The sequence below is a fragment of the Nomascus leucogenys genome, chromosome 10 (assembly GCF_006542625.1).
Source record: "Nomascus leucogenys isolate Asia chromosome 10, Asia_NLE_v1, whole genome shotgun sequence".
Classification (NCBI taxonomy): Eukaryota; Metazoa; Chordata; class Mammalia; order Primates; family Hylobatidae; genus Nomascus; species Nomascus leucogenys.
In genome coordinates, this window is record NC_044390.1 from 86762429 (window position 1) to 86787292 (window position 24864).

Consider the following 24864-nt stretch of genomic DNA (forward strand, 5'->3'; position numbering starts at 1 on the left):
TTAATCCATCTTCCCTGAGCAGAGCATAATAACTCCAATGAACTTCAGAGAGATCCGTTTAACTTTCTGGCCCGGACCTGCCAGCTGAACAAATATCCCAGACTGAGTTCAAATTCCGGCACCTTCTCTTAGCCAGAAGACTTTACACAAGTCCCTTTACCTATCTGTTCCTAGGTTTCCTCATTTGGGAAAAAGAAAACCTCATCACCTCCCTCAGAAAATTTGCTGTAGGAATTAAATGAGATGATACACACAGGGAATGCACTTAGTGCAACAGTGGTGCTCGGTCAATGTTTGGCGATTCTAGAGTGCTCGGCTCATGTTAAACAGTTGTTTTCCTGGCAGAAGAAACAGTCTACAACGAGTCAACAATCCCTTCTTTTGGCTTTCCCTAGATGACACTAGTGGGTTACAGTGAACAATATAGTTCAAAACTTTGAAAAGCAAAATTTCATTTGGTACCCAAACCTTGGGCTACTGGCACCATCGAAATTAACCAGCCTCATCAACACCTATGAAAAGAAGGGGGGAAAATAAAAATAAAAATATTTTAAAAATAAATTAGGCTCAGATCACGACTATGGTTCAGAGAGCACTTTTTCATTGTGAATAAGAGCCAGAATTGGAAGGCCAGGAGGATGGGAAAAAGAAGACATGGAACGAAGAGTCACATTTGAGAATGAATCAATAGTTTGATGAACAGTTCATGGAGAGGCTGAAGGAAAGAGAAGAAGAATGCTGCCAGGTGCCTAACTTGGAGGACTAAATTCACAATTTATTCATTCAATGAATTATCTGTTGAGCACCTACTAAGGGCCAGGCACAGTTCTGGGTGTTTGGGATAACACAGCAAACAAAATGGAAAAAAATATCTGCCCTTGTGGGGCTTCCTTTCTAGTGGGAAAGACAGTAAATAAGAAGACAAATAAATAAAAAAGACCATGTCTGACATAGAAAATAAACAAGGCAATGGGACGGAGAATAAGAGGATGGGGTCCACTTTAGATATGATGGTCAGGGAAGGCCTCTGTCAGGCGGTAACATGTGAGTTAGTGGGTCCTGGAAGATGACAAGGAACCAATAGTTAGAGAGGAGAGGAAGCATTCCAGGAGGAAGGAACAGTAGGTATAGAGACTTTGGGGTGGGAAAAGGTTACGTATGTTAGAGAAACGGGGGAAAATGTCTATGTAATTGAAGTGCAGTAAGAAAGGAGAGAATTCTGGGCATGGTGGTGCATGCCTGTAATCCCAGCACTTTGGGAGGCCGAGGCGGGAGGATCGCTTGAGGCCAGGAGCTCGAGGATGCAGTGAGCTATGATTGCACAACTGCACTCCAGCCTGGGTGACAGAGCAAGACTGTCTCTAAAAAATAAATGGTAAATAAATAAATAAATAAATAAGAAAGGAGATACTTGGCAGAAGAGATTGGAAAAGTGAGCAGGGTTCATTGACCAAGGACCAAGCCTTGAGAAGCAAGTTCTTAGGGAAGACAATGAGTTCCTCTTTGACACAGTGAGTTTGGGACACCTGAGAGGATCTCCAAGCGAAAGATCCTGGACTGTGTCCTAAGAATTAGAGACAGAACTGGGATCTGAGAAATCGCTCAGTTGCATCAGAATCACCACGGAGTATTCTACAAATACAGTTTTCTCAGGCATTAAAAGTACAGATTTCTGGCCGGGCGTGGTGGCTCACGCCTATAATCCCAGCACTTTGGGAGGCCGAGGCAGGCGGATCACGAGGTCAGGAGATGGAGACCATCCTGGCTAACACGGTGGAACCCCGTCTCTACTAAAAATACAAAAAAATTAGCCAGGCGTGGTGGTGGGTGCCTGTAGTCCCAGCTACTCGGGAGGCTGAGGCAGGAGAATGGCATGAACCCGGGAGGTGGAGTTTGCAGTGAGCCGAGATCGCACCACTGCACTCCAGCCTGGGTGACAGAGCAAGACTCTATCTCAAAAAAAAAAAAAAAGTACAGATTTCTGGGGTGCTACCTGAGAAATTCTAATCCAAGTAGGTCTTGATCAAGACCTGAAAATCATTTTTTTCAATACATCCAGCTAATTTTGGTCAATTCATTTATTGGACAGGTTATAGTCTAGAGAAAGAACAGATAATGAACAAGTAAAGAAATAAATTACAATTGTGACACACACTACACACACACAAAATAATAAACTGGCAAGTATAAAATAAGGATGGAGACCTACGCTAGATAATCTACAAGGAAGACCTCTCTTTGAGGAAGTGACTTGAGCTGTCACCTGAGGAATAAGAAGGAGGAGCCTCCCAGCACTTTGGGAGGCCAAAGCGGGTGGATCACGAGGTCAGGAGTTCAAGACCAGCATGGCCAAGACGGTGAAACCCCATCTCTACTAAAAATACAAAAATTAGCTGGGCGTGGTGGCAGACACCTGTAACCCCAGCTACCTGGGAGGCTGAGGCAGAGAATTGCTTGAACCCAGGAGGTGGAGGTTGCAGTGAGCCGAGATCATGCCACTGCACTCCAGCCTGGGCAACAGAGTGAGACTCCATCTCAAAGTAAAAAAATAAAAAAAAAAAAAGGAGGAGCATTGTGACAGCCAGGGAAAAGCAGCCGAGGCAGATGGAACAGCCAAAGCAAAGACTTGGTTGAGAATTCAGTAAATGAATCTAATCTTTTAGTTATTCCCATGTCATTAACCCATCAAAATGAGAAATAAGGCATGAGAAAGAAGAATGTACTATTTCATCTTTGTGTGTTTACCCAGCAAGCTATACTAAGCACATCCCTTGTACCAGGAACTGTGCCAGATGCTGACACAAAGATGAGCCAGATGACCCCTTTTCTCGGGGAGTGTGCAGTCCAATGAGGGAGGCAGATAACAAAATAAGTATGGCTCATGAGATAAGTGAGAATCTCCCAGGCAATCAGCTTATATTCTGAGAAAGCCAAGAAGATGATTAATAGTTTCGAGTATGATGATGTGAGCAATTGCTTTTGACACTGCTTGATCAAATTATTTTCATTTCTTTGTGGTCCTGCAGCTCAGAATACCTGATTTTTGGTGAAATCTTTGCAAGGGATATCAGGTTTAGGATACTGTATAATGCACTACATGTTTCAGAATATAAGGAGAAATAGTATGCTAATAATAGCTAATATTTATTGAGCACATGGATTGACCTGGATAATGTACCATCTCACAGAAGAGTCACTATGACTTTATGAGGCAGGGACTATTATTATTTCCCCTTTTTCAGATGGAGAAATAGGGGCTTAGCAAGATGAAGGGGCTTTCCTGAAGTGACAATTTCCGAGTTCTGTCTGGATTCAAGCCTCAGTTCTGGTCCATACGGCCCTCTCATGAATAGCTTAGACACTGATACAATTGCTTTTCTCACTCTAGTCCCCAAAGTGGATACCTTGTTCTTCTCCCCAGCCCACTCATCCATCTAGGTTGCCTAGGCCAGCCTGATCTACCTGCATTTCTCCCCAGGGGTCCTGCAGGTGGAAAAGTGGAAAGAAGAATTCCTTGTTTCCACACTGGGGAGGGCACCTGGATGGGCATGGACCAGGCAGTGCCCACTGACTGACTATACTGGACTCCAGTCTCTTGAGCCCCAAGTAGAATGTGAAAAGCTTTGAGGCCAAAGCTGGGCTCCTGGTTCCCACCCCACCTGGGGGAGGGGGTCGGGGGGAGGAGAAATTCATGGGGCTCAGTGTTCAAGGTCTGAGGCATAGGAGACAAATCAAATGCCCAGGCACCAGACAGTTAAGGTAAAACGTTGAAGTCAAGTGGAAGTAGTGAGTCTGTTGCCAACTGGATAGGGTTGGTCCTGTCCCATCTAAATGTATTAGAATTAAGTGGCTTTTAAAAATGAGCTGGTCATCTTCAGCCCGCGGGCTGGCCAATTTGGAACTTAATGGGCCTTTGCGTCCTCCTTCCCTGAGCCTCCTTTTATTCCAGACTTCTCAGTGTGAGTCTGTGCGTCCTCCGACGATCTCAGGGAGTGGGGTGCCTTCATCTGCCTGTTCCCTGTTTCTCAGGCTGACGTTCCCGCTGTCCTCCCCGCCTCCCCTCACTCCTTTTCTCCCTCCCTTCCTCCTTGTGGGGAGGCTCTTGGCCCGGGTCCCTGAGCCCGGGCGGGTGCTGGCAGAGGACGCAGAAGAGGTGAGGTCACGTCTCCCTTGAGCCCCGAGCCGCTGGCTTTTCAGAGCCTCGCCACAAGCCGGTGCCCAGAGCCCCAGACCACACAGACCGTGCGTTCCTCCACCCTCCCCGCGCCGCCGGCCTCGCCCATGTCTCAGTACGCCGCCAGCCCGGACTTCAAGAGGGCTTTGGACAGCAGTCCCGAGGCCAACACTGAAGATGACAAGACCGAGGAGGACATGCCCATGCCCAAGAACTACCTGTGGCTCACCATCGTCTCGTGTTTTTGCCCTGCGTACCCCATCAACATCGTGGCTTTGGTCTTTTCCATCATGGTGAGTGAATCACGGCCAGAGGCAGCCTGGGAGGAGAGACCCAGGCGGCTTTGAGCCCCTGCAGGAGAGTCCGCGCGCTCCCTGCGGCTCCCTTCCTCACGGCCCCGCCCGCGCTAGGTGTTCTTTGTCCTCGCACCTTCTCCTCACCTTTTTCGGGCTCTCAGAGCTCTCCCCGCAATCATCAGCACCTCCTCTGCACTCCTCGTGGTACTCAGAGCCCTGATCAAGCTTCCCCCAGGCTAGCTTTCCTCTTCTTTCCAGCTCCCAGGGTGCGTTTCCTCTCCAACCTGGGGAAGTTCTTCCGTGGACTTTGCTGACTCCTCTGACCTTCCTAGGCACTTGCCCGGGGCTTCTCAACCCTCTTTTCTAGAGCCCCAATGCGCGCCACCCTAGCGAGCGGCAGTAAGCTCATTCCCCGAGCGCGCAGGCTCTACGTTCCTTTCCCTGCCGCGCCGCGGGCTCCTGCTCTCCAGCGCCCAGGACTGTCTCTGTCTCAGCCTGTGCTCCCTTCTCTGTTTGCTGCGCCCAAGAGCACCGTCCCCAGGCGATTCCTGATGCCCCCTCCTTGATCCCCTGTTTCCGCGCTTTGGCACGGCACGCTCTGTCCAGGCAACAGTTTCCTCTCGCTTCTTCCTACACCCAACTTCCTCTCCTTGCCTCCCTCCGGCACCCCTTTTTAACGTGCCCGAGGCTGGCTCACACCCGCTACCTCTTTAGGCCTTTCTTGGGATCCCCGTGTGCCCCCCTCACCAGCAAAGTGGGTGCGCCTCTCTTACTCTTTCTACCCAGCGCGTCGTAGTTCCTCCCTGTTTGCCGCGCACTGGCCCTAACCTCGCTTCTCTTGGTGTCCCCCAGGGCTCCCAGGCGCCCCTCCACCGCTCTGTCCTACGCCCGGGGCTCTCCCGGGAATGAACTAGGGGATTCCACGCAACGTGCGGCTCCGCCCGCCCTCTGCGCTCAGGCCTCCCGAGCTGCCCGCCTCTCTAGGAGTGGCCGCTGGGGCCTCTAGTCCGCCCTTCCGGAGCTCAGCTCCCTAGCCCTCTTCAACTCTGGTAGGAACACCCGAGCGAACCCCACCAGGAGTGCGACGAGCGAGCGCCTGCTAGGCCCCCGCCTTATTGACTGCAGCAGCTGGCCCGGGGGTGGCGGGGTGAGGTTCGCACCGGCACTGTCCCGGGACAACCCTTGCGGTTGCGCTCCCTCCCCCACCGGCTCACCTCGCCTGCAGCTGGGCCACGGAACTCCCCGGCCACAGACGCAGAGCCCTGATTCAGCGCGGTGAAAATCGCGAGCCACCCGTCCCCCGTCAAGTCCGCCCACACTTGCCCACGGGTGGTGGCACCATATTCGATTCGTGGGCACGTGCAAGGCTCCATTTGCACCCGTAACTTGCCCTTTCCCAAACCCGGTTTGTGGACGGCGTCTGCACCAATATGAAAGCGCGCAGCCGCTGCAAGTTCAGACAGGTCTGTATTCAAATCCCAATTCTCCCACTTTCTAGCAGTGTGATCTCTGAAGTCACTGCATCTCTGAACCTCAGTCTCTTTGTAAAACCGGAATAATCATAGCCACGTTTCTTGGGGTTTTTGGGAGCATTCATGACATAATAATTGTAAAGTGCTTAGAACAGTGACCAGCATGGTATCTTTACAAAATCTTTACTCAAATGTCACTTCATGAGGCCTTCTGTGATTACTGTTTAAAATCAGGACTCCCACCCACCCACCCCGCGCAAGCTCCGTTCTTCCTTCCCTGCTACCTTTTGACCAAATTACTTCTCTCCATCTGATATAGTATTTTAATTATTTGTATGTTTACAGTCTGTGTCCCTCATTAGAATATAAGCTCCATGAGGGCAGGAATATTTGTTGGTTCCTGTATCTTCAGCATCTAGAAGAAAATCTGGCACGTGGTAGATGCTTAATAAGTATTATGAAATGAATGCATGCATGAATGAATGGTGTGGATGAATCATTAACCTTTTTTTCCCATCCTGGAGGCCCAGAAACCGTCGCATCCGGTTCCTTCCGACCAACCAGCCAATTTCCTCCCTTCCTTCCTCTCCCCATATATCCGGCCTTGACTTTTTTTGCCGAGAGTCTGGAAACGATGCTGCAGCCAAATTCTCCAGGCAGCAGCAGACTGTCTGGCTGGCACTGGTGCCCACATTCTATCCTGGTTTATTAATGAAGCAGCCACTTCACTCCTTTCCCAGTGCCACTTAGAAAACTGCCTGCAAAGGCTTTTTCCCTCATTGGTCTGAAATGAGCTGGCACTCCAGCTGGTAGTGACAGGTCAGATATTAATGATGCTGCTTGGTATGCCCTGGGAGATGAAGTTTGCACATGCTTTGAATTAAAACTTCCTTTTCTAATCCCCTCTTCCCCATTCCCTCCCCCACTGGAGATAGTTTACTATGGACAAGTTTGTATCTTTTTTTTTTTTTTTGAGACGGAGTCTTGCTCTGTCACCCAGGCTGGAGTGCAGTGGCACAATCTCGGCTCACTGCAACCTCCACCTCCCGGGTTCAAGCGATCCTTCCACCCCAGCCACCCCAACCAGCTGGGACTACAGACGCGGGCCACCACGCCCGACTAATTTTTGTATTTTTAGTAGAGACAGGGTTTCACCATGTTGCCCAGGCTGATCTCAAACTCCTGACCTCAAGTGATCCACCCACCTCAGCCTCCCAGAGTGCTGGGATTACATGGGTGAGCCACTGCACCCAGCCAAGTTTTGTACCTTTTTACACCCTTGGTTTCTTCATCTATAAAATGGGAATGTGAAAGCTGTTTTAAGTTGAGCAAAACTGTTGTAAGGATGAAACAAAACAAAGCATTCTAGCTCTTAGCACTATGCTAGGTACATGCAATAATTGTCAGACAGATGTATAGATTTGGAACCTGGAGATATCATGTTACATATGAAAACAAACAGAAATTCTAAACGGTGTGTCCTACACCCTTCCTGTTGCACTGGAAGTCTTTTCCCATTGATATAGTGCAGCTCTGGGCTTGATCAGTTTCATCACAAGGACTCCAAAGGACAAGGGACAAAGAGGAAGAGGAAGGATGTGCAGTAGGAAGGTGGGAGACCAATTCTGCCAGGCGTTTGCTTCCCCTAGGGTCTCTTGTGATGTTTAGTCCTGGCAATTTTCAACTCTTACTTCTCTGTAATTTATGATTTGTGGTGCTCTCAATGATTTGGGGTGTTACTGGCATTTGGTGGAAAGAGCCAAAGTACTAATGTCTGCCATGCTAGGGGTTGTCCCCCAGTGAAGAATGGACACATGCCCAATACCAAGACCATCCCAATGAAGAAGCACTGTAGGATGATGCAAATTGATATAAACATGGATGTGTGGAACATATTGACAAGGCTCAAAATAATTAGTTTCCAGAAGGGTAAAAAAAAGAGCCAACAATCTCAAAACAATCAATACTTAAATATTTATTACAACAAGCCTGAGAAGCTTTCTATAAAATCACCAAATTAGAGTAGGTGCTGGCAGAGAAAAATACTTTGGAAAAATACACATTCAAGAAGAGTGTTCTTTGAGTTGTGGATTTCTGTGTTCTTTCTACCACCCCATGTAGATCGAGGGGAGTCCTGGGGTCCTGGGGGTTAGGAAATGGCACACTACAGACGAGTTCTAGTCCAACATGTCGTGTGGTGTTGGATGTTGATGGGTCAAGCATTGTCAAGGACACAGAAGTGTTTCTTCCTCTATGTATTCTAAGTCTATTTATTGAAAGCATACTTAACTTCAATTTGAGGGACGCACGTCTCAAGAATTTCCCCCTAGACTGGGTTCCTAGTAGCTCATATTGCATCTTTGTGCGAATTTGAATATGGCACATTTTCTCCATGCAGACACAGCCCTCCACCAGGGCACATAGCTTGGTGAGGTGCACAAGCTGGCTTTCAAGCCTCATTCATCATGATCCCACCCATCCCTGGCTATCTGTTTATTCCATGTGAAAGAACCCTATAATTTCCTAATGTGGCCCTCGACCTTGGAGAAAGAATATTTATTTGTTATTCAACATGTATTTATTGAGCATCTATTATGTGCCAGGCTCTATTCCAGCTATTCCTTTATCAAGTGGCAAATAAGATCAGCAAGGTCTCTGCCCTCCTGGATCTCAAAGAAGTGGGGCTCTAGGCAAGTTGCAAGAGTGTTGGCAAATTTAGGGTTAGTTCACTCTCAGGTAGCTGGAATTTGCTACCTGACTCAGAAGACGAGTTTGTGCCAACCCTCAATTCTTGATGACATCATGATGTAATCGTTTGCAAAACTGAACCAACTGGTCACTCTAATCATGGATACAAAATAACCAATGACTTTTGACTGGGTGGCTTATAAGCTTTTCATTAGCATGTCTGTCTCACACCTACCAATAGGTGTGTGGGGATTTGCCCATTCTTCATTGGCGGACAATTCATAGCATGGCAGGACAGCAGTACTTTGAGTCTTTCCACCAAATGCCAGTAGCACCCCCAAATCATTGAGACCACCACAGATGCTCCCACATTTCTAAATGCCTTCATGGGGAACGGTGCAACCCCTAGTCGAGATTTTCAAGCACACCATTTCCTGAGATGTCTTACACACATCCCTGTCTAGAGACCAACCATTAAGGTTCAAATCCTTTTCTTTGATGTGCTTATGATTTTATGCAAGTGCCTTGATCTTTCTGAAGCCTGGCTTTTCCACCTTGTAAAATGGGGGTTGTGACAGTATTTACCCAAGTGCAATTGTGGAGACTAGATAATAAAAGTTAAAAGTTTTCAGGTCACTGCTTAGAACACAGCTAGAATTCAATAAGTATTGATGTTGATGATGGTGATGTAGATGATGGAAGATGTGTCTATTCTAGAGATACAAGCCATTATCTTTTCCAGTTTTTCTGTTTTTACTGAGACTAGCAAATTTGATAAGAATAAAAACAATGACCAGTAGTAGACATGTCACTGGAATAAAAATTTGTTGCAGCATAAAGGTAAATATTGATGCCAAACGGAAACACATACAAATAAGCAAAGAGGACTTTTGGTTAATCGTCAAATATTGAACATACCTGTTTTGTTCCCACCCCTTCTGAGATCACTTAAAATGATAGCAAGTGCTATTTGGTAGCACAATAGGGTGACTATAGTCAATAATAATTGTAATTTTTAAATAACTTAAAAAGTGTACTTGCATTGTCTGTAACGTAAAGGATAAATGCTTGAGGGGATGGATACCCCATTCTCCATGATGTGCTTATTTCACATTGCATGCCTGTATCAAAACATCTCATGTACCCCGTAAATGTATATACCTACTATGCGCCCAGAATTTAAAAAAGAAGTGGTAGTAAATGAATTTAAAAGGATACAAACACTCAAGGACAAATTAGGAAAACAGAAGAAGAAATGAGATGGTGACAAAATCTTAGATGATGGAAAATAGCTGGTTGGGCATCAACTAATTTTACATAGTAGATGACACTGAAATCTAAATCCTGCACAAATAGTAGCCAACAAGAAGAAAGTCCATTTTCTCTGCAAAACTCTAGGAAAGCTCAGAAATTGGAGGTACTAGCTGAAGATACTGCCTTTGATGTCAGGAATAAAAGGTAGGGAAAATCTTTGAAAGTCTGTTTATGAAGTCGTGGAACTGCCGGAGATCACCTACCACCCCACACAGCCAGGCCCCCACTTCCTCACCAACTCAGACAGAAGATTAGAGATTTTCTCTCTGGTAAGATTAAACAGAATGACTCTAGACACCAGGCACAGCTGAGAGAAGGGTTTAGGTGCCAAGCTGAAAACGAGATTAATGGAAAGCTGCAATGTTGAACAAGGACGCTCCTTCCCCAACTTGGTTTCCTGGACAGAAATCGGAGAATTTCTCTCCAAGGATGTGACCAGTCCAAAAGTAAAAATCTTTAGGAGTCCTCCAGAGAGAGGATGCAATCCACCCACCCATTAACAAGCTCCATCCTCATGCGAAAAACTCCCAAGCAGCTTTTCAGTGTCTCACTTTCAAATATGATGAGTCAACTAAAGATTATCAGACATATGAAAAACTCTTCTGAAATAAAAGACCTGCGGTTTACAAAAAAAAAAAAAAAAATGAAGTATAAGGTAACAAATAATACAAGACGTAGAAGAAAACTTCAAGAATAGGTGAGTAGCGTCCCCAGAGAATAAGAAACTATATTGTGTCCACAAGACAACAACAGGCTGAAAAAAATAAAACAGCCAGAGAAGCAAAACAGAGCTCTTGGGAATTAAAAAATATGTGGGTAGATTAAAAAAAAAACAACAGTAGAAGCTCCTTTGAGCTGGAGCTGAAAAAATAAAATAAAAATAGAGAAAGATTGCAAGTTAATGTCGAGAGAGCCTGAAGAAGTAATGCGAAAATAAAAAAGATGGAAAATATGGAAGTCACCCAAGTGTCCATCAATGGATGAATAGGTAAACAAAATGTGTTATATACATAAAATTGAATATTATTCAGTCTTTAAAAGGAAAGAAATTCTGACATGGGCTACAACCTGGATGAACCTTGAAAATACTAGGCTAAATACAAGAAGCCAGTCACAAAAGGGCAAATATATGATTCCACTTATATGAAATACCTAGAGTGGTCTAATTCTTGAGACAGAAAGTAGAATGGTGGTTGCCAGAGACTATGGGGAGAGGGAAATGGGGAGTTACTGTTTAATGGGTACGTAGTTTCAATTCTGAAGATAGGAAAGTTCTGGGAATGGATGGTGGTGATGGTTGTACAACAATGTGAATGTATTTAATGCCATTGAACTGTATACTTAAAAACAGTTAAAATGGTAAATTTTATGTTATGCATATTTTACCACAATAAAAAATAAAGGAGGGAAATATTCTCCAAAAAAGATAAAAATAGTCAAAAATATATATAATAAAATTTGATACTCATTCCCAGAAATCTAACATCTAAAAGGAAAGTTCCACAAAAAGGAAAGAACAAAGAGAATTAAAGAGAGGAAATTATCAAATAAGTAATATAGAAAAAATTCCCAGAACTGAACGCATGAATTTCCAGATTAAAAGAATCCCCCAATACTCAATAAAGTGAATGAAGCAAGACATACCAAGGCACATCTTGGTGAAATTTCAGAGGTTCAAGGGTAAAATTTCTCTCCAATTCTGTAAACTTTGAAAGAAAGGGAACATTATTAATCCACATATGGATTAATAATGGCTTCAGAATTCTTATCAGGAATGCTGAAGGCTAAACAACAGTGAAAAGATGACTTCAAAAATCCTGAAAGAAAATTATTACTTCAATTCTAGACCCATCTAAATAATCATTCAAGGGAGAGAGAAGAATAAAGACATTTCCAGACATTTAAGGTCTCAAATAAATTGCCTAGCATACATCTTTTCTCAGAAAGTCATGGGCAAATGTGCCTCCCAAAAAGAAGGGAGTAAGTCAAGAAAAAGATATGGGATCCCAAAAAGGGATTCAACACAGAAAAGAGACAGAGAAATGCACCTGAAAAAAAGGCAACCAGTCTCACCCCCACAGAAGATGCAGTTGATAATGGATGGTTGGCCTGAAGGCTTTGTCACAACCCATTATCTGGTTGTGGGCTGGCACTGTAAGCCACAGCCATGCCCCAAGTCTGACCATACCTGCTGTGGATGATAAGGTCAGTGGTCAGTAAATACTCACAGGATGAAAAACAAACCAAACCACGTGTTTTTTCCATCTGACCCAAGCTCCACCAGAGATTGAAACATAGTTTTGACTGCTCACCCGTCAAAACTGCTTCAGGTGGACTTCAGCTAGGTGTAGGGTGAAGATCATGTGTGTCTGTGAACTTGGAAATAGCAGGTCTTGGTGCAGGCAACTGATCCAGAGGGCTTGACGCTGCCCACTAGTTGGAGCACCGAATGCTGATTCATTGGATCTCGCCCTGTCACTTCTCCCAATGTTCTCTGGCTCTTTCCACAGCTGAGATTGTCACCTGAGAAATGGGGTATTAAAATTACAGACTCCTGTGACTTATTTCTTGTGAATTTCTTGCTTGAAGCTCTGAAGAGCATTCAGATGGTTCCAGATGATGAAGACCCTGTCTGAAGTGTATCATCGTGGGAAGGCCGCGTTCCAGATACCCATAGATTTTGCAAATATGCACATTTCCCCCAGCAGCCCTGCCTCATCGGTTACTTTCATAAGTTTTGCCACTTGGTGGCCACTGACATTTGGTATTTGGGAACCTAGAATTTAAACTGTTTTTAGAGTCCTTTCAGATCATTAGCAGTACAGACTATGTCTATTTCAAGATGTAAATCTGTGTGCTCCTAATTTTAAAAAATACATTTTAAGAGCCATTTAAATTTACTGATGACATGCTGTAATGGCTGGGTTTGTTGTAACATAATATGTGGGGATAGAGATAAAACAAGATTGGCCACTAATGCATGACAGTGGAAGCTGGGTTATGGGAACGTGGGGATTTATTATATTACCCTGTCAAACTGTGTATACATTTAAAACTTTCCATAATAAAAAGTAAGAAGAGGGCCAGGCACGGTAGCTCACGCCTGTAATCCCAGCACTTTAGGAGGCTGAGACGGGTGGACCACCTGAGCACAGAAGCTCGAGACAAGCCTGGGCAACATGATAAAACCCCGTCTCTACAAAAACAAAAAAAAGAAAAAATTAGCTGGGCACAGTAGTGAGTGCCTGTAATCCAAGCTACCCAAAAGGCAGAGGCAGGAAATCACTTGAGCCCAGGAGGCAGAGGTTGCAGGGAGCCGAGATCACGCCACTGCACTCTAGCCTGGGCAACAGAACGAGACCCTGTCTGAAAACAAACAAACAAACAAAGTAAAAAGAAAGAAATTCAGATAGAACCTCCCCTCCTAAGTCATTATCTGCCCGGATGAGTGGCAGATAAGACAACAAGACAGCAGCTATTAAATGAGTTGGCCAAAAAGGCCGTGGTTGAGATAGAGCTTGTCGTTAATTAGTAAGAAAACTGTTTCTGGCTTATGTGTGAATGTCAATGATGACTTTGAAGAATATCTTCAAATAATCATCAAAGGGAGCCCAGGTAGGACTCACATCCTAGAATTTTAATCACCTAAGGATCTTGTTAAAATGCAGACTCCACTCCTCTTTCAAGGCTCAGCTAGAAAATCACCTCCTCCATGAAGCCTTTTTTGATTGCCTCCTCTCTTTCACTCAAGATTGTGCCCTCTTTACTCTGAACAGATTTCCTCTTGGATCATCTTTACTTCCTTGCACTGATTTGTGTATGTGAGCCCCTTAAGATTACACTGTTAGCCCCAGCACCTAGCACAATGTCAAGCATAAAGTCCACATGTAACAAACATTTGATGAGTGAATAAATGAATTAATGAATGAATGACTACATAGGCCAAAGTCTGCTTCTACTTTTATCTCTGAGGGTTTGCTTCCCTTCCCCAACTGTGCTCTGCATTCCTGCCAAAACCTTTTTTGGAAAACATCCAGGAGACTCAGGCAAATGCCAAGGGTCACTGAGAGGTTGGCCAAGGCTTGGTTCACAAGGATAATTTTCCTGGCTGGTCCAGAGCTCACCAATATGCTCACACTGCAGACCAGTTGGTCCACATTTAGAAATGTGTCTTTATTCTCAGCTTGTTAGTTCAGGGCAGGACACTCTTCAGCTCAAAGCCCCTCATCCAAAAATGTAAGCCTGAACATACCTGAGAATGTCCAGGTCTGCAAGTTCAAGAATTAAGCCAGACTTTCCAACATGGTGCTTTTCAGAAAACTAGTTGTGTGCGGTGGTAACAAATTTTACCAAAAAAGGTACAGGTGCAGGAGAGGATTAAATTGAGAAACCAGGCCAGGCGCGGTGGCTCACGCCTGTAATCCCAGCACTTTGGGAGGCCAAGGCAGGTGGATCACGAGGTCAGGAGATCGAGACCATCCTGGCTAACACGGTGAAACCCCATCTCCACTAAAAATACAAAAAATTAGCCAGGCGAGGTGGCGGGCGCCTGTAGTCCCAGCTACACGGGAGGCTGAGGCAGGAGAATGGCGTGAACCCCGGGGGGCAGAGCCTGCAGTGAGCCGAGATCGCGCCACTGCACTCCAGCCTGGGTGAAAGAGCGAGACTCCGTCTCAAAAAAAAAAAATATTGAGAAACCAAATGCTGAGTTGAGCAAAAGTTAAGTCTTTTCTTTCCTTTGGAGCTTTTTGGAGAGTTTGACAAACCCTTGTGCATTATGGCTCTTTAATGGAATAATATAGTATGGGGCATTTACTAAGCATTTTCCTGGATTCTTGGATCATAAGGCTAATATGCCACAGCATACATTTTGGGAAATACTGTTCTTAACAATACCTTGGTTCTCACTTTAATGAGTACAGCTGCTATTGATATGGGACGATTGCATGGTACTCCATCCTTAACATTCTTGCATTGTAGACCCACCTCTCCCCCTTTCTTCCAACTTGCTTGTTTTTTGGTTTGGTTGGTTTTTGTTGTTTTTTGTTTTGTTTTTGTTTTTGAGACAGGGTCTTACTCTGTCACCCAGACTGGAGTGCAATGGTGCAATCATGGCTCACTGCAGCCTCAATCTCTGGCTCAAGCGATCCTCACACTTCAGTCTCCAAAGTGCTGGAATTACAGACATGAGCCACTACGCCTGGCTAATTTTTTAATTATTTTTTAGAAACAGGGTCTCCCTGTGTTGCCCAAGCTGGTGTCTAACTCCTGGCCTCAAGTAATCTTCCCGCCCCAGCCTCCAAAGTGCTGGGATTACAGGCATGAGCCACCATGCCAGGCTAAGTTGGGTGTTTTTAATGAGTCTCCCTAGCCAAACTTTTGCTAATTTCCTTCTTCCCTCACTCTCTTTTTTTTTGCCATGGGTGAAATTCAGAAACTTGTCTTTCTGTTTCCTTTACCCTTTGTATCATATCTTCTATTCCCCAAACTAAAAGAGACTTTCTCTATTTTACTCCTTCTTTTGATAACTTTATTTGTTCTTTGCTGTGGGTAATTTTTATAGTAGTTTAGTATTTCTATTACTATTGTTATTATAACATTTATACGTTTGTCTTTACTTTTTAAAGCATTTCATATTGACACAATTTCACTTGTTCCTTGCAAAAATCCCAGCAAGGGACATAAGAAAGCTCTCCTCCTTATTTATCCTTAAGAAAACTGAGGCTCAGAAATGTGGTAAGCCTCTCCAACAAAATCAACCATGACAGTCCTTACCCCCATGAAGCATTATAATCAGACAGCTATGCCTTTCCTTTTTTTTTTTTTTTTTTTTTTTGAGACAGGGTCTCGCTCTGTTGCACAGGCTGGATTGCAGTGGTACAACCACAGGTCACTGCAGCCTTGACCTCCCCAGGCTCAGTCGATCCTCCCAGTTCAGCCTCCTAGGCAGCTGGAACTATAAGCACGCACCACCATGCCCAGCTAAACTTTTTTTGTATTTATTGTATAGATGGTTCACCATGTTGCCCAGGCTGGTCTTGAACTCCTGTGCTCAAGAGATCTATCCCCCTCAGCCTCCCGAAGTGCTGGGATTAGACACATAAGCCACCACGTCTGGCCTTGCCTTACCCTTTGATAGGAAACAGCTTTGATTGTTCTGGAAGCTTTCTCTTTTAACAGATTTACCCCCATCAATATAAGAAGCATCATACAATACTCTCAATCAAGCCTGGCAGAATTCCTCCCTAGCTTTTGGCTCTAACGATAGACAGCCAAAAGGACAATTCTCACTTGTCCTGAAAATATTTATGGAGAGAAAAGGCCAAAAGCCCAAGAAGAAGAGAGACGAGCATGAATGAATTAACAGTGCTGAAGAGGAAATGCACCTTGTAGTCTGGAAGCCCAGTCTCAGAATGCCCCGCACAACTTTTAGGTGTAGAAACAGGAGCAAGCAAAATCTAAACTAGAAATCCCAAAGTCATCCAAAAACTCAGATGTTATTCCTAAAAATATTTACTAAGTGCCCACATACATCAAGCTATTTTGATGGGAGCCTGCTATCTAGGAGTTTGGAATTTAAAACAATATTGATCTACTTAAAAAGAGTTTCTTGCACCTGGAAAACAGTATCAGACTATGTTCAGAAATTTATGTAAGTCTACAGATGGAGGGGAGTATAAGGAGGGGACACTGGGAAAGAAAGACAGAGACAGAGAAAGGGAGAAAACTCACTTCTCACTAACCAAGTATGTACCAGAGATAAAGGAATGAAGATGATGAGGATGGTTTTGAAAGAGAGAAGACATGGTTTGAAGAATAAAAAACATGTTCTAAAAAAAAAGATGTTCTAAAACTTGAAGAATTAGAAGACGTGGTTTGAAGAAAAAAAGGTTCTAAAAAAAACATGTTCTAAAATTTGGATTTCAGTATTGACTGAACTCAACAGATCAGAATATTGGCATTAGCAATAGCAAACAAAATTTAAATTTCCCGAAAAAATTTAGGAAACACACGAGGTTTATACAAAGAAAGCCTCACCAAGAGACTAAAATGAAAAACCATGAGCTAAAAGGAGCATAGTATTTACATATTAGATGTTCACCCAGCATTAGTTATGAAATAAATTATAAAATGAGTTCCTAAACATGAAGCATGGTGCCTAGCACGGAGTAACTGCTTAATATTCATTATTGTTGCTATAAATGTAAAAGAGACATAAATATTGATTGCAAAATAGGAGATTGGCAAACCAAATAATAATCCATCTATTTATAACATAGAGTGTTACAGCACAGTTAGGATAGTGCTTTTGAACAATTTTTATGATACAGGGAAATGCTTGGGTGAAGGGCCAAGTGGAAAAACAGGACAAAATACAAAATTGTCTGTGCAATGAGATCCTTCATTCTTTATCAGTTAAAAGTAGCCATATACCCATACATGCACCCTCAAAAGTATGAACGTGCATGGGGGAAGAAAAGGCTGGAAAGTATTTCAAACTGTCTACAATGATTTCCTCTAAGTAGCAGGATTCTGGACAGTTACAGTATAAAGAGTTATAATATGTAGAGCACAAACTCTATCATCAGACCCACCAGAGTTTGAATCTTGGCACTACTGTTTATTGTTAGGTGACATTCATTGAATTATTTAACCTCTCTGAGTCTCTATTTCCTCATCTGTAAATTGGAAACAATATCACCTACCTCCAAGGGATTGTTGTCTGAATTAAATGGGATAATATATGCAAAGTTCTTGACAAATCTTGCCTATTATCATTTCAAATATTCCTATCCAAAGTTTTAATATTTTCCAAAGTTTCTGTAAAAAGTATGTAGATCTCATTTCTAGTCTGAAATGAGCATTTTTCTAAAGATAAAAAGGAATTCAACAAGGAGAACAAGGTTAGTAATTAGATGCAATTTTTTTTTTTTTTTTGAGACAGAGTCTCGCTTTGTCACCCTGGCTCGCAGGCTCAAGTGCAGTGGTGCAAACATGGTTCACTGCAGTGCCCACCTCCCGGGCCCAAGCGACCCTCCTGCCCCATCCTCAGGCCCCCAAGTCCCCAAGTAGCTGGGACTACAGGCATGCATCACCACACCCGACTAATCTTTATATTTCTTGCTGGTCTCCAAACTCCTGAGCTCAGGAGATTCTCCCACCTCAGCCTCTGAAAGTGTGGGGATTACAGTCATAAACCATCATGCCCAACTTGTAATTAGATGCATTCTTATCCACCCCAAAAGGTGATTCTTGCTCTAAATCATGTATCATTCCAGAGCTGAAATGGTCAGCTCTCTAGTTAACTTCAGAAAAATGTTTTTATTCTGATATTTTATTCTAGTCTTGAAGATCATTGAGGACAGAGAAACTACAGCTTAGCACAGCTCCTGCCCCAAATTTAATGCTTGGAGAGTTAACAGAAGTTTTGCTCTTGTTTTTGTTTTGTTCCAATTCCAGTGGGGTTTTTTAGCCTGAAATGGTAAGAAGTAGCTCTTTCTCTACCCAAGTAGAAGCTCACTCTAATATAAGCCCACTTTTTGGATCTATCTCCCAGCCAGAGAGAGGGCACCTGATGCTCCTGAGATAAATTCTTTATGTTTTTGAAAGACATGTGGCCCATGATCTTTTCCCTTGAAAAGATTCCCTTTACTCACTTCTACTCTGTAGAAAGTATCTACCAAAAGGAGGAAATGGCAGACAGCAGCGAGAATGTCTCCATCACTTCAAACATCTCCCCAAATTGCTTGTCCACCTTCATGTTTGATTATAGCAAAGTCCAAGGCTCATTTTCAATGAGAAGGAAAATGAAGGAGGCTGAGGGAGTGGCAAATAGAAATCTGCAAGGCCAAAGATGGAGAAAGCCTGGGCCTCCAGCCTTCTCTTCCAATGATGGCCATCTCTAGCCCCTGCCGCCATGGTTAAGAAGCTGGTTGGGGTGGCAGTTGACTCTTATATTTAAAGAGCAAAGCTGGGAGAGGGAATTCAGATGAGGGGGAAGAGCTTAAAGTCAACATGAAGAAGCGTCACTTGAGTGTGCAACAGGGTGGTTGGTCCCCAGAGAAGGTTCCACAGCATCTGGGAAACTTTCTACTGCCATCCTTCAAGGGTGGAAATCAGGGAGGAATGTTCTCCCACATTCATTTATTCATTCAAAAATGTTTGAATACCTGCTATATGCCAAGCACTATGGCAGCCCTGGAGATAAATGCCAGCCTTTCTTGGGTATTTCTTCATAGCAGCATGAGAATGAATTAATAGAGTAAAATTGGTACTGAGGGAGTGGGGCGCTGCTATAAGGATATGCAAAAATGTGGAAGCAACTTTGGAAGTAACAGGCAGAGGTTGGAACAGTTTGGAGGTCTCAGAAGAAGACAGGAAAATGTGGGAAAGTTTGGAACTTCCTAGAGACTTGCTGAATGACCAAAATGCTGATAGTGATATGAACAATAAGGTCCAGGCTGAGGTGGTCTCAGATGGAGATGAGGAACTTTTTGGGAACTGGAATAAAGGTCACTCTTGCTATGCAAAGAGACTGGATGCATTTTACCTCTGCCCTAGAGATCTGTGGAACTTTGAACTTGAGAGAGATGATTTAGGGTATCTGGCAGAAGAAATTTCTAAGCAGTAAAGCATTCAGAAGGAAGTAGAGCATAAAAGTTTGGAAAATTTGCAGCCCGGCAATGCAATAGAAAAGAGAAAGCTATTTTCTGGGGAGAAATTCAAGCCGGCTACAAAAATTTGCATAAGTAACCAGGAGCCAAATGTTAATCACCAAGACAATGAGCAAAATGTCTCCAGGGCATATCAGAGACCTTCAAGGCAGCCCCTCTTATCACAAGCCTGGAGGCCTAGGAGGGAAAAATGGTTTTATGGGCCCAGGTGTGCAGCCTCAGACATGATGCCCTGCATCCCAGCTGCTTCAGCTCCAGCCATGACCAAAAGGGGCCAAAGTATAGCTTGGGCCATTGCTTCAGAGGATGCAAGCCTCAAGCCTTGGGGACTCCCACATCATGTTGGGCCTGAGGGTACACAGAAGTCAAGAATTGAGGTTTGGGAACCTCTGCCTAGATTTCAGAGAATGTATGGAAATGCCTGGATGTCCAGGCAGAAGTTTGCTGCAGGCGTGGAGCCCTCGTGAAGAACCTCTGCTAGGGCAGTGTGGAAGGGAAATGTGGGGTCAGAGCACCCCACAGAGTCCCCATGGGGGCACTGCTGAGTGGAGCTATGAGAAGAGGGCCACAATCCTCTAGACCCCAGAATGGTAGATCCACCAATAGCTTGCACCATGCACTTGGTGCAACCCACAGACACTCAACACCAGCCATGGAAGCAGCCAGGGTGGGGACTATACCCTGCAAAGCCACAGAGGCAGAGCTGCCCAAGGCTATGGGAGCCCACCTCTTGCATCAGCGTGACCTAGATGTGAGACATGGAGTCAAAGGAGATTATTTTGAAACTTTAAGGTTTAATGACTGCCCTATTGGATTTTGGACTTACATCCTTTGTTTTGGTCAATTTCTCCCATTTAGAATGGGTGTATTTACCCAATGCCTGTACTCCCATTGTATCTAGGAAGTGACTTACTTGCTTTTGATTTTACAGGCTCATAGGCAGACGGGACTTGCCTTGTCTTCGATGAGACTTTGGATCTGGACTTTGGGGTTAATGCTGGATGAGTTAAGACTTTGGGTGACTGTTGGAAGGGCATGATTTTTGTGTCTTGAAATGTGAGGACATGAGATTTGGGAGGGGCCATGGATGGAATGTTGTGGTTTAGCTGTGTCCTTACCCAAATCTTATCTTGAATTGCACTTTCCATAAGCCTCACCTGTCATGGGAGGGACCTCGTGGGAGGTAATGAATCATGGGGGGTGATTTCCCCCATGCTGTTCTCATGATAGTGAGTTCTCACGACATATGATGGTTTTATAAGGGGCTCTTCCCCAATTCACTCGGCACTCATTCTCTCTCCTGCTGCCCTGTGAAGAGGTGCTTTCCACCATGATTGTAAGTTTCCTGAGGCTTCCCCAGTCATGTGGAGCTGTGAGTCAATTAAACTTTTCTTATAAATTAACCAGTCTCAAGTTTTTCTTTATAGCAGCATTCTTTATGAGAATGGACTAATACAACTCATTAGTAGTCACTACTCATCCCCACAACCCCTGGCAATCTCTAATCTACTGTCTATCTCTATGGATATTTCTTATAAATGGAATCATACAATATGTGATCTTTCATATATGTCCTCTTTCGCTTAGCATCCTGTTTTCAGGGTTTATCCATGTTGTAGCATTAATCAGTACTTCCTTCTTTTTAAGGCTGAATAATATTCTGCTGTATGGATATTCTATATTGTGTTTTTCTATTCATTCATTGATGGACATTGGATTGATTCCATTTTTGGCTTTTAAAAATATGCTGCTATGAATATTCATGCACAACTTTTTTGTATGAACTTATGTTTTCAATTTTCTTTGGTGTAGCACTAGGAGTGGAATTGTTGGGTGGTATGATAATGATATGTTTAACTTGTTGAGGAACTGCTAGACCATTTCCAAAACACCCACACAATTTTGCAATCCACCAGCCCTGTACAAGGGTTCCAGTTTCTCTATATCCTCAATAACACGTTATTATCTTTTTTGCTGTGGCTATCCCAGCAGGTGCAAAGTGGTATCTTTTTGAGGTTTTGATTTGCATTTCCCTAGTGACTAATTATGTTGAGCATTTCCTGTGCTTACTGGCAATTTTTATATCTTCTTCAAAGAAATGTCCATTCAGAGACTTTGCCCTCTTTAACTGGGTTGTTTGTCTTTTTATGGTTGAGTTTAAGATATATATATGTGTGTATATATCTTAAACTCAATATGTGTATATATCTTAAACTCAATAAATATACATATATATTTATTGTTGAGTTTAAGATATATATATATATATATTCTAGATACAAATACTTCATCAGATATGTGATTTGCAAATATTTTCTCTCCTTTTTGTGGGTTTTCTGGCCCTTGCTTCTTTCACTGCTTTGTGAACCTTTTTTGAGAGGTTGGTTTATGTATCCCAGAGTTTTTCACAAAACTGCTTTCCATTTTTGCTTGTATCTTCTCCTTTGGCTCCCAACGTGAACACTGGGCGGGAGTACAGATTCAAAGGCAAACATCATGTTGGGCCAGGCTCTGAACTCAACTCCTAAGTCTGAATCCCAGCTCTGCTCTTATCCTAGCTTCTCTGAGACTAGGTTTTCCCACCTATACAATGGGAACATTAATGTCAACCTCTCTTTCAGTTTTCAAAATTAAGTGAGATAATGCTGGGCCCCTTTACTGCCATCATCTCATTTAAGCCCTCACAACCAGCCTGTGCACAGATATTCTTTTTTTTTTTTTTGAGACAGAGTCTCGCTCTGTCACCCAGGCTGAAGTGCAGTGGTGTGGTCTCGACTCACTGCAACCTCCACCTCCCGGGTTCAAGTGACTCTCCTGCATCAGCCTCCTGAGTAGCTGGGACTACAGGCACGTGCCACCATGCCCGGCTAATTTTTTGCATTTTTAGTATAGATAAGGTTTCACCTTGTTAGTCAGGATAGTTTCAATCTCCTGACCCTGTGATTCCCCCACCTCGGACTCCCAAAGTGCTGGGATTACAGGTGTGAGCCACCATGCCCAGCCCTGTACATAGATATTCTTATCTCTATTTTACAAATGAGGAGGCCAGGTGCAGTGGCTCACACCTGTAATCCCAGCACTTTGGGAGGCCAAGGCAGGTGGATTGCTTGAGCTCAGGAGTTCCAGACCAGCCTGGGCAACATGATAAAACCCCGTTTTCAAAAAATACAAAAAATTGGCCAGGTGCGGTGGCTCACGCCTATAATCCCAGCACTTTGGTAGGCCGAGGCGGGCGGATCACGAGGTCAGGAGATCAAGACCATCCTGGCTAACACGGTGAAACCCCATCTCTACTAAAAATACAGAAACAAAATTAGCCGGGCGTGGTGGTGGGTGCCTGTAGTCCCAGCTACATGGGAGGCTGAGGCAGGAGAATGGTGTGAACCAGGAGGCAGAGGTTGCAGTGAGCCAAGATCACGCCACTGCACTCCAGCCTGGGCGACAGAGCGAGACTCCGTCTCAAAAAAAAAAAAAAAATTAGCCAGGCGTGGTGGTGTGCGCCTGTAGTCCCAGCTACTTAGGAGACTGAGGTGGGAGGATCACTAAAGCACAGGAGGTCAGGGCTGCAGTGAGCCGTGATTGCACCACTGCATTCCAGGTGATGTAATGAGACCCTGTCTCAAAAAAAAAAAAGAAAAAGAGGAAAACTAAGGTTTTCTTTGTTTTTGTTTTTTTATTATTATACTTTAAGTTCTAGGGTACATGTGCACAACGTGCAAGCTTGTTATATAGGTATACATGTGCCATGTTGGTTTGCTGTACCCATCAACTCGTCATTTACATTAGGTATTTCTCCTAATGCTATGCCTCCCCTAGCCCCCCAATTGTTAGGTCAACCAAGCATTATTTTTACATACCAGTAATCATCAACTGTCCAAATGGCTAGATATTTGGGCAAATTCCTAAGAAGCCTGTTTCAAAAAAAAAAAAAAAAGCAGGGCTAAAGGTTGGAAAATGAAAACCTGGCTGTATTAATTTTTTCTTTTTTATTAGGAATATATATTAAGGGAATGCTAGGTGTCAGACCCTCCATTAGGCACTGGAGCAATGAATACAATGAGATATGGTCTGCGCCTTCACGAAGCTCACAGTCGGGTGGCAAAACAAACACTCAAAAGTCAACAGGCCACTGAATCAAACGACTGTGACTCGCGTCAAGAGCACAAAGGAAATAAATCAGGAGCTGAGTCAGAACCCACTGACCATGGTCACAGGGCATACTTAAGATGTGGGGACCTGGCTGAGTACAGTGGCTCATGCCTGTAATCCCAGCACTTTCGGAGGCTGAGGCAGGATGATCACTTGAGCACAAGAGTCTGAGTCCAGCCTGGGCAACATAGCAAGACCCTGTCTCTACCAGAAAATGAAAAAATTAGTCGGGCGTGGTGGCATGCACCTGTGGTCCCAGCTACTCTGGAGGCTGAGGCTGGAGAATTGCTTGAGCCCAAGAGTTTGAGGCTGCAGTGAGCTATGATTGCACCACTGGGCAACAGAGTAAAACCTTGTCTCAAAAAATAAAAAATGAAGAGATGAGGAGGCCTGAGAAGGCTGCCCTGAAGGTGCCAACATGTCAGCCAAGACCAGAATGAGCAGATGCTGGCCACATGAGACAGAGAGAGAAGAGGGCCACAAGTAGAGAGGAGATGACCTGGACACAGACGGGGCCAGGAAACGGGGAGACAGCGAGCAAGGGAAAAGGCTCCAAACGAGATAGGAGAGGCTGCGGGGGCCACTCCTGCAGGGTTGGGAAGGGCAGAATGAAGAATGCGAGCTTCTCCCAGGGAAATAGGGAGCCATGGAAGGCTTTAGCGCTGAGGAAGCACAATGTTCCAATCCCATCTACCCACCAGTAATCCCAGCAGGGATTACTTTGGGAGGCTGAGGCAGGCGGATCACCTGAGGTCAGGAGTTCAAGACCAGCCTGGCCAACATGTGAAAGCCCATCTCTAATAAAAATACAAAAATTAGCTGGGTATGGTGGCATGCATCTGTAATCCCAGCTACTTGGGAGGCTGTAACCTCAAACTCCTGCGCTCACTCAATCCTCTCACCTCAGCCTCCTGAGTAGCTGGGACTACAGGTACATGCCACCATACCTGGCTTTTTTGTCTTTTTTCTGAAACAGGGTCTTGCTCTGTCACTCAGGCTGGAGTGCAGTGGCGCAATCATAGCTCACTGCAGCCTTGAACACTGGGACTCAAGCAATCCTCCCACCTCAGCATCCCCAAGTAGCTGGGACTACAAGC

At 44.3% G+C, this 24864-nt stretch overlaps 1 protein-coding gene across 1 annotated transcript in view; it reads left to right on the forward strand.

Annotated features, from left to right (window-relative positions):
* Positions 1–3967: 3967 nt before the first annotated feature.
* TMEM233 (transmembrane protein 233) overlaps positions 3968–24864 on the forward strand; it is a 43418-nt gene continuing 22521 nt past the window's right edge. The window contains exon 1 of the mRNA XM_003279970.3: positions 3968–4467. Within this exon, the coding sequence (XP_003280018.1) occupies positions 4282–4467 (186 nt within the window). The 5' untranslated portion in view covers positions 3968–4281. The remainder of the gene's footprint in view (positions 4468–24864) is intronic.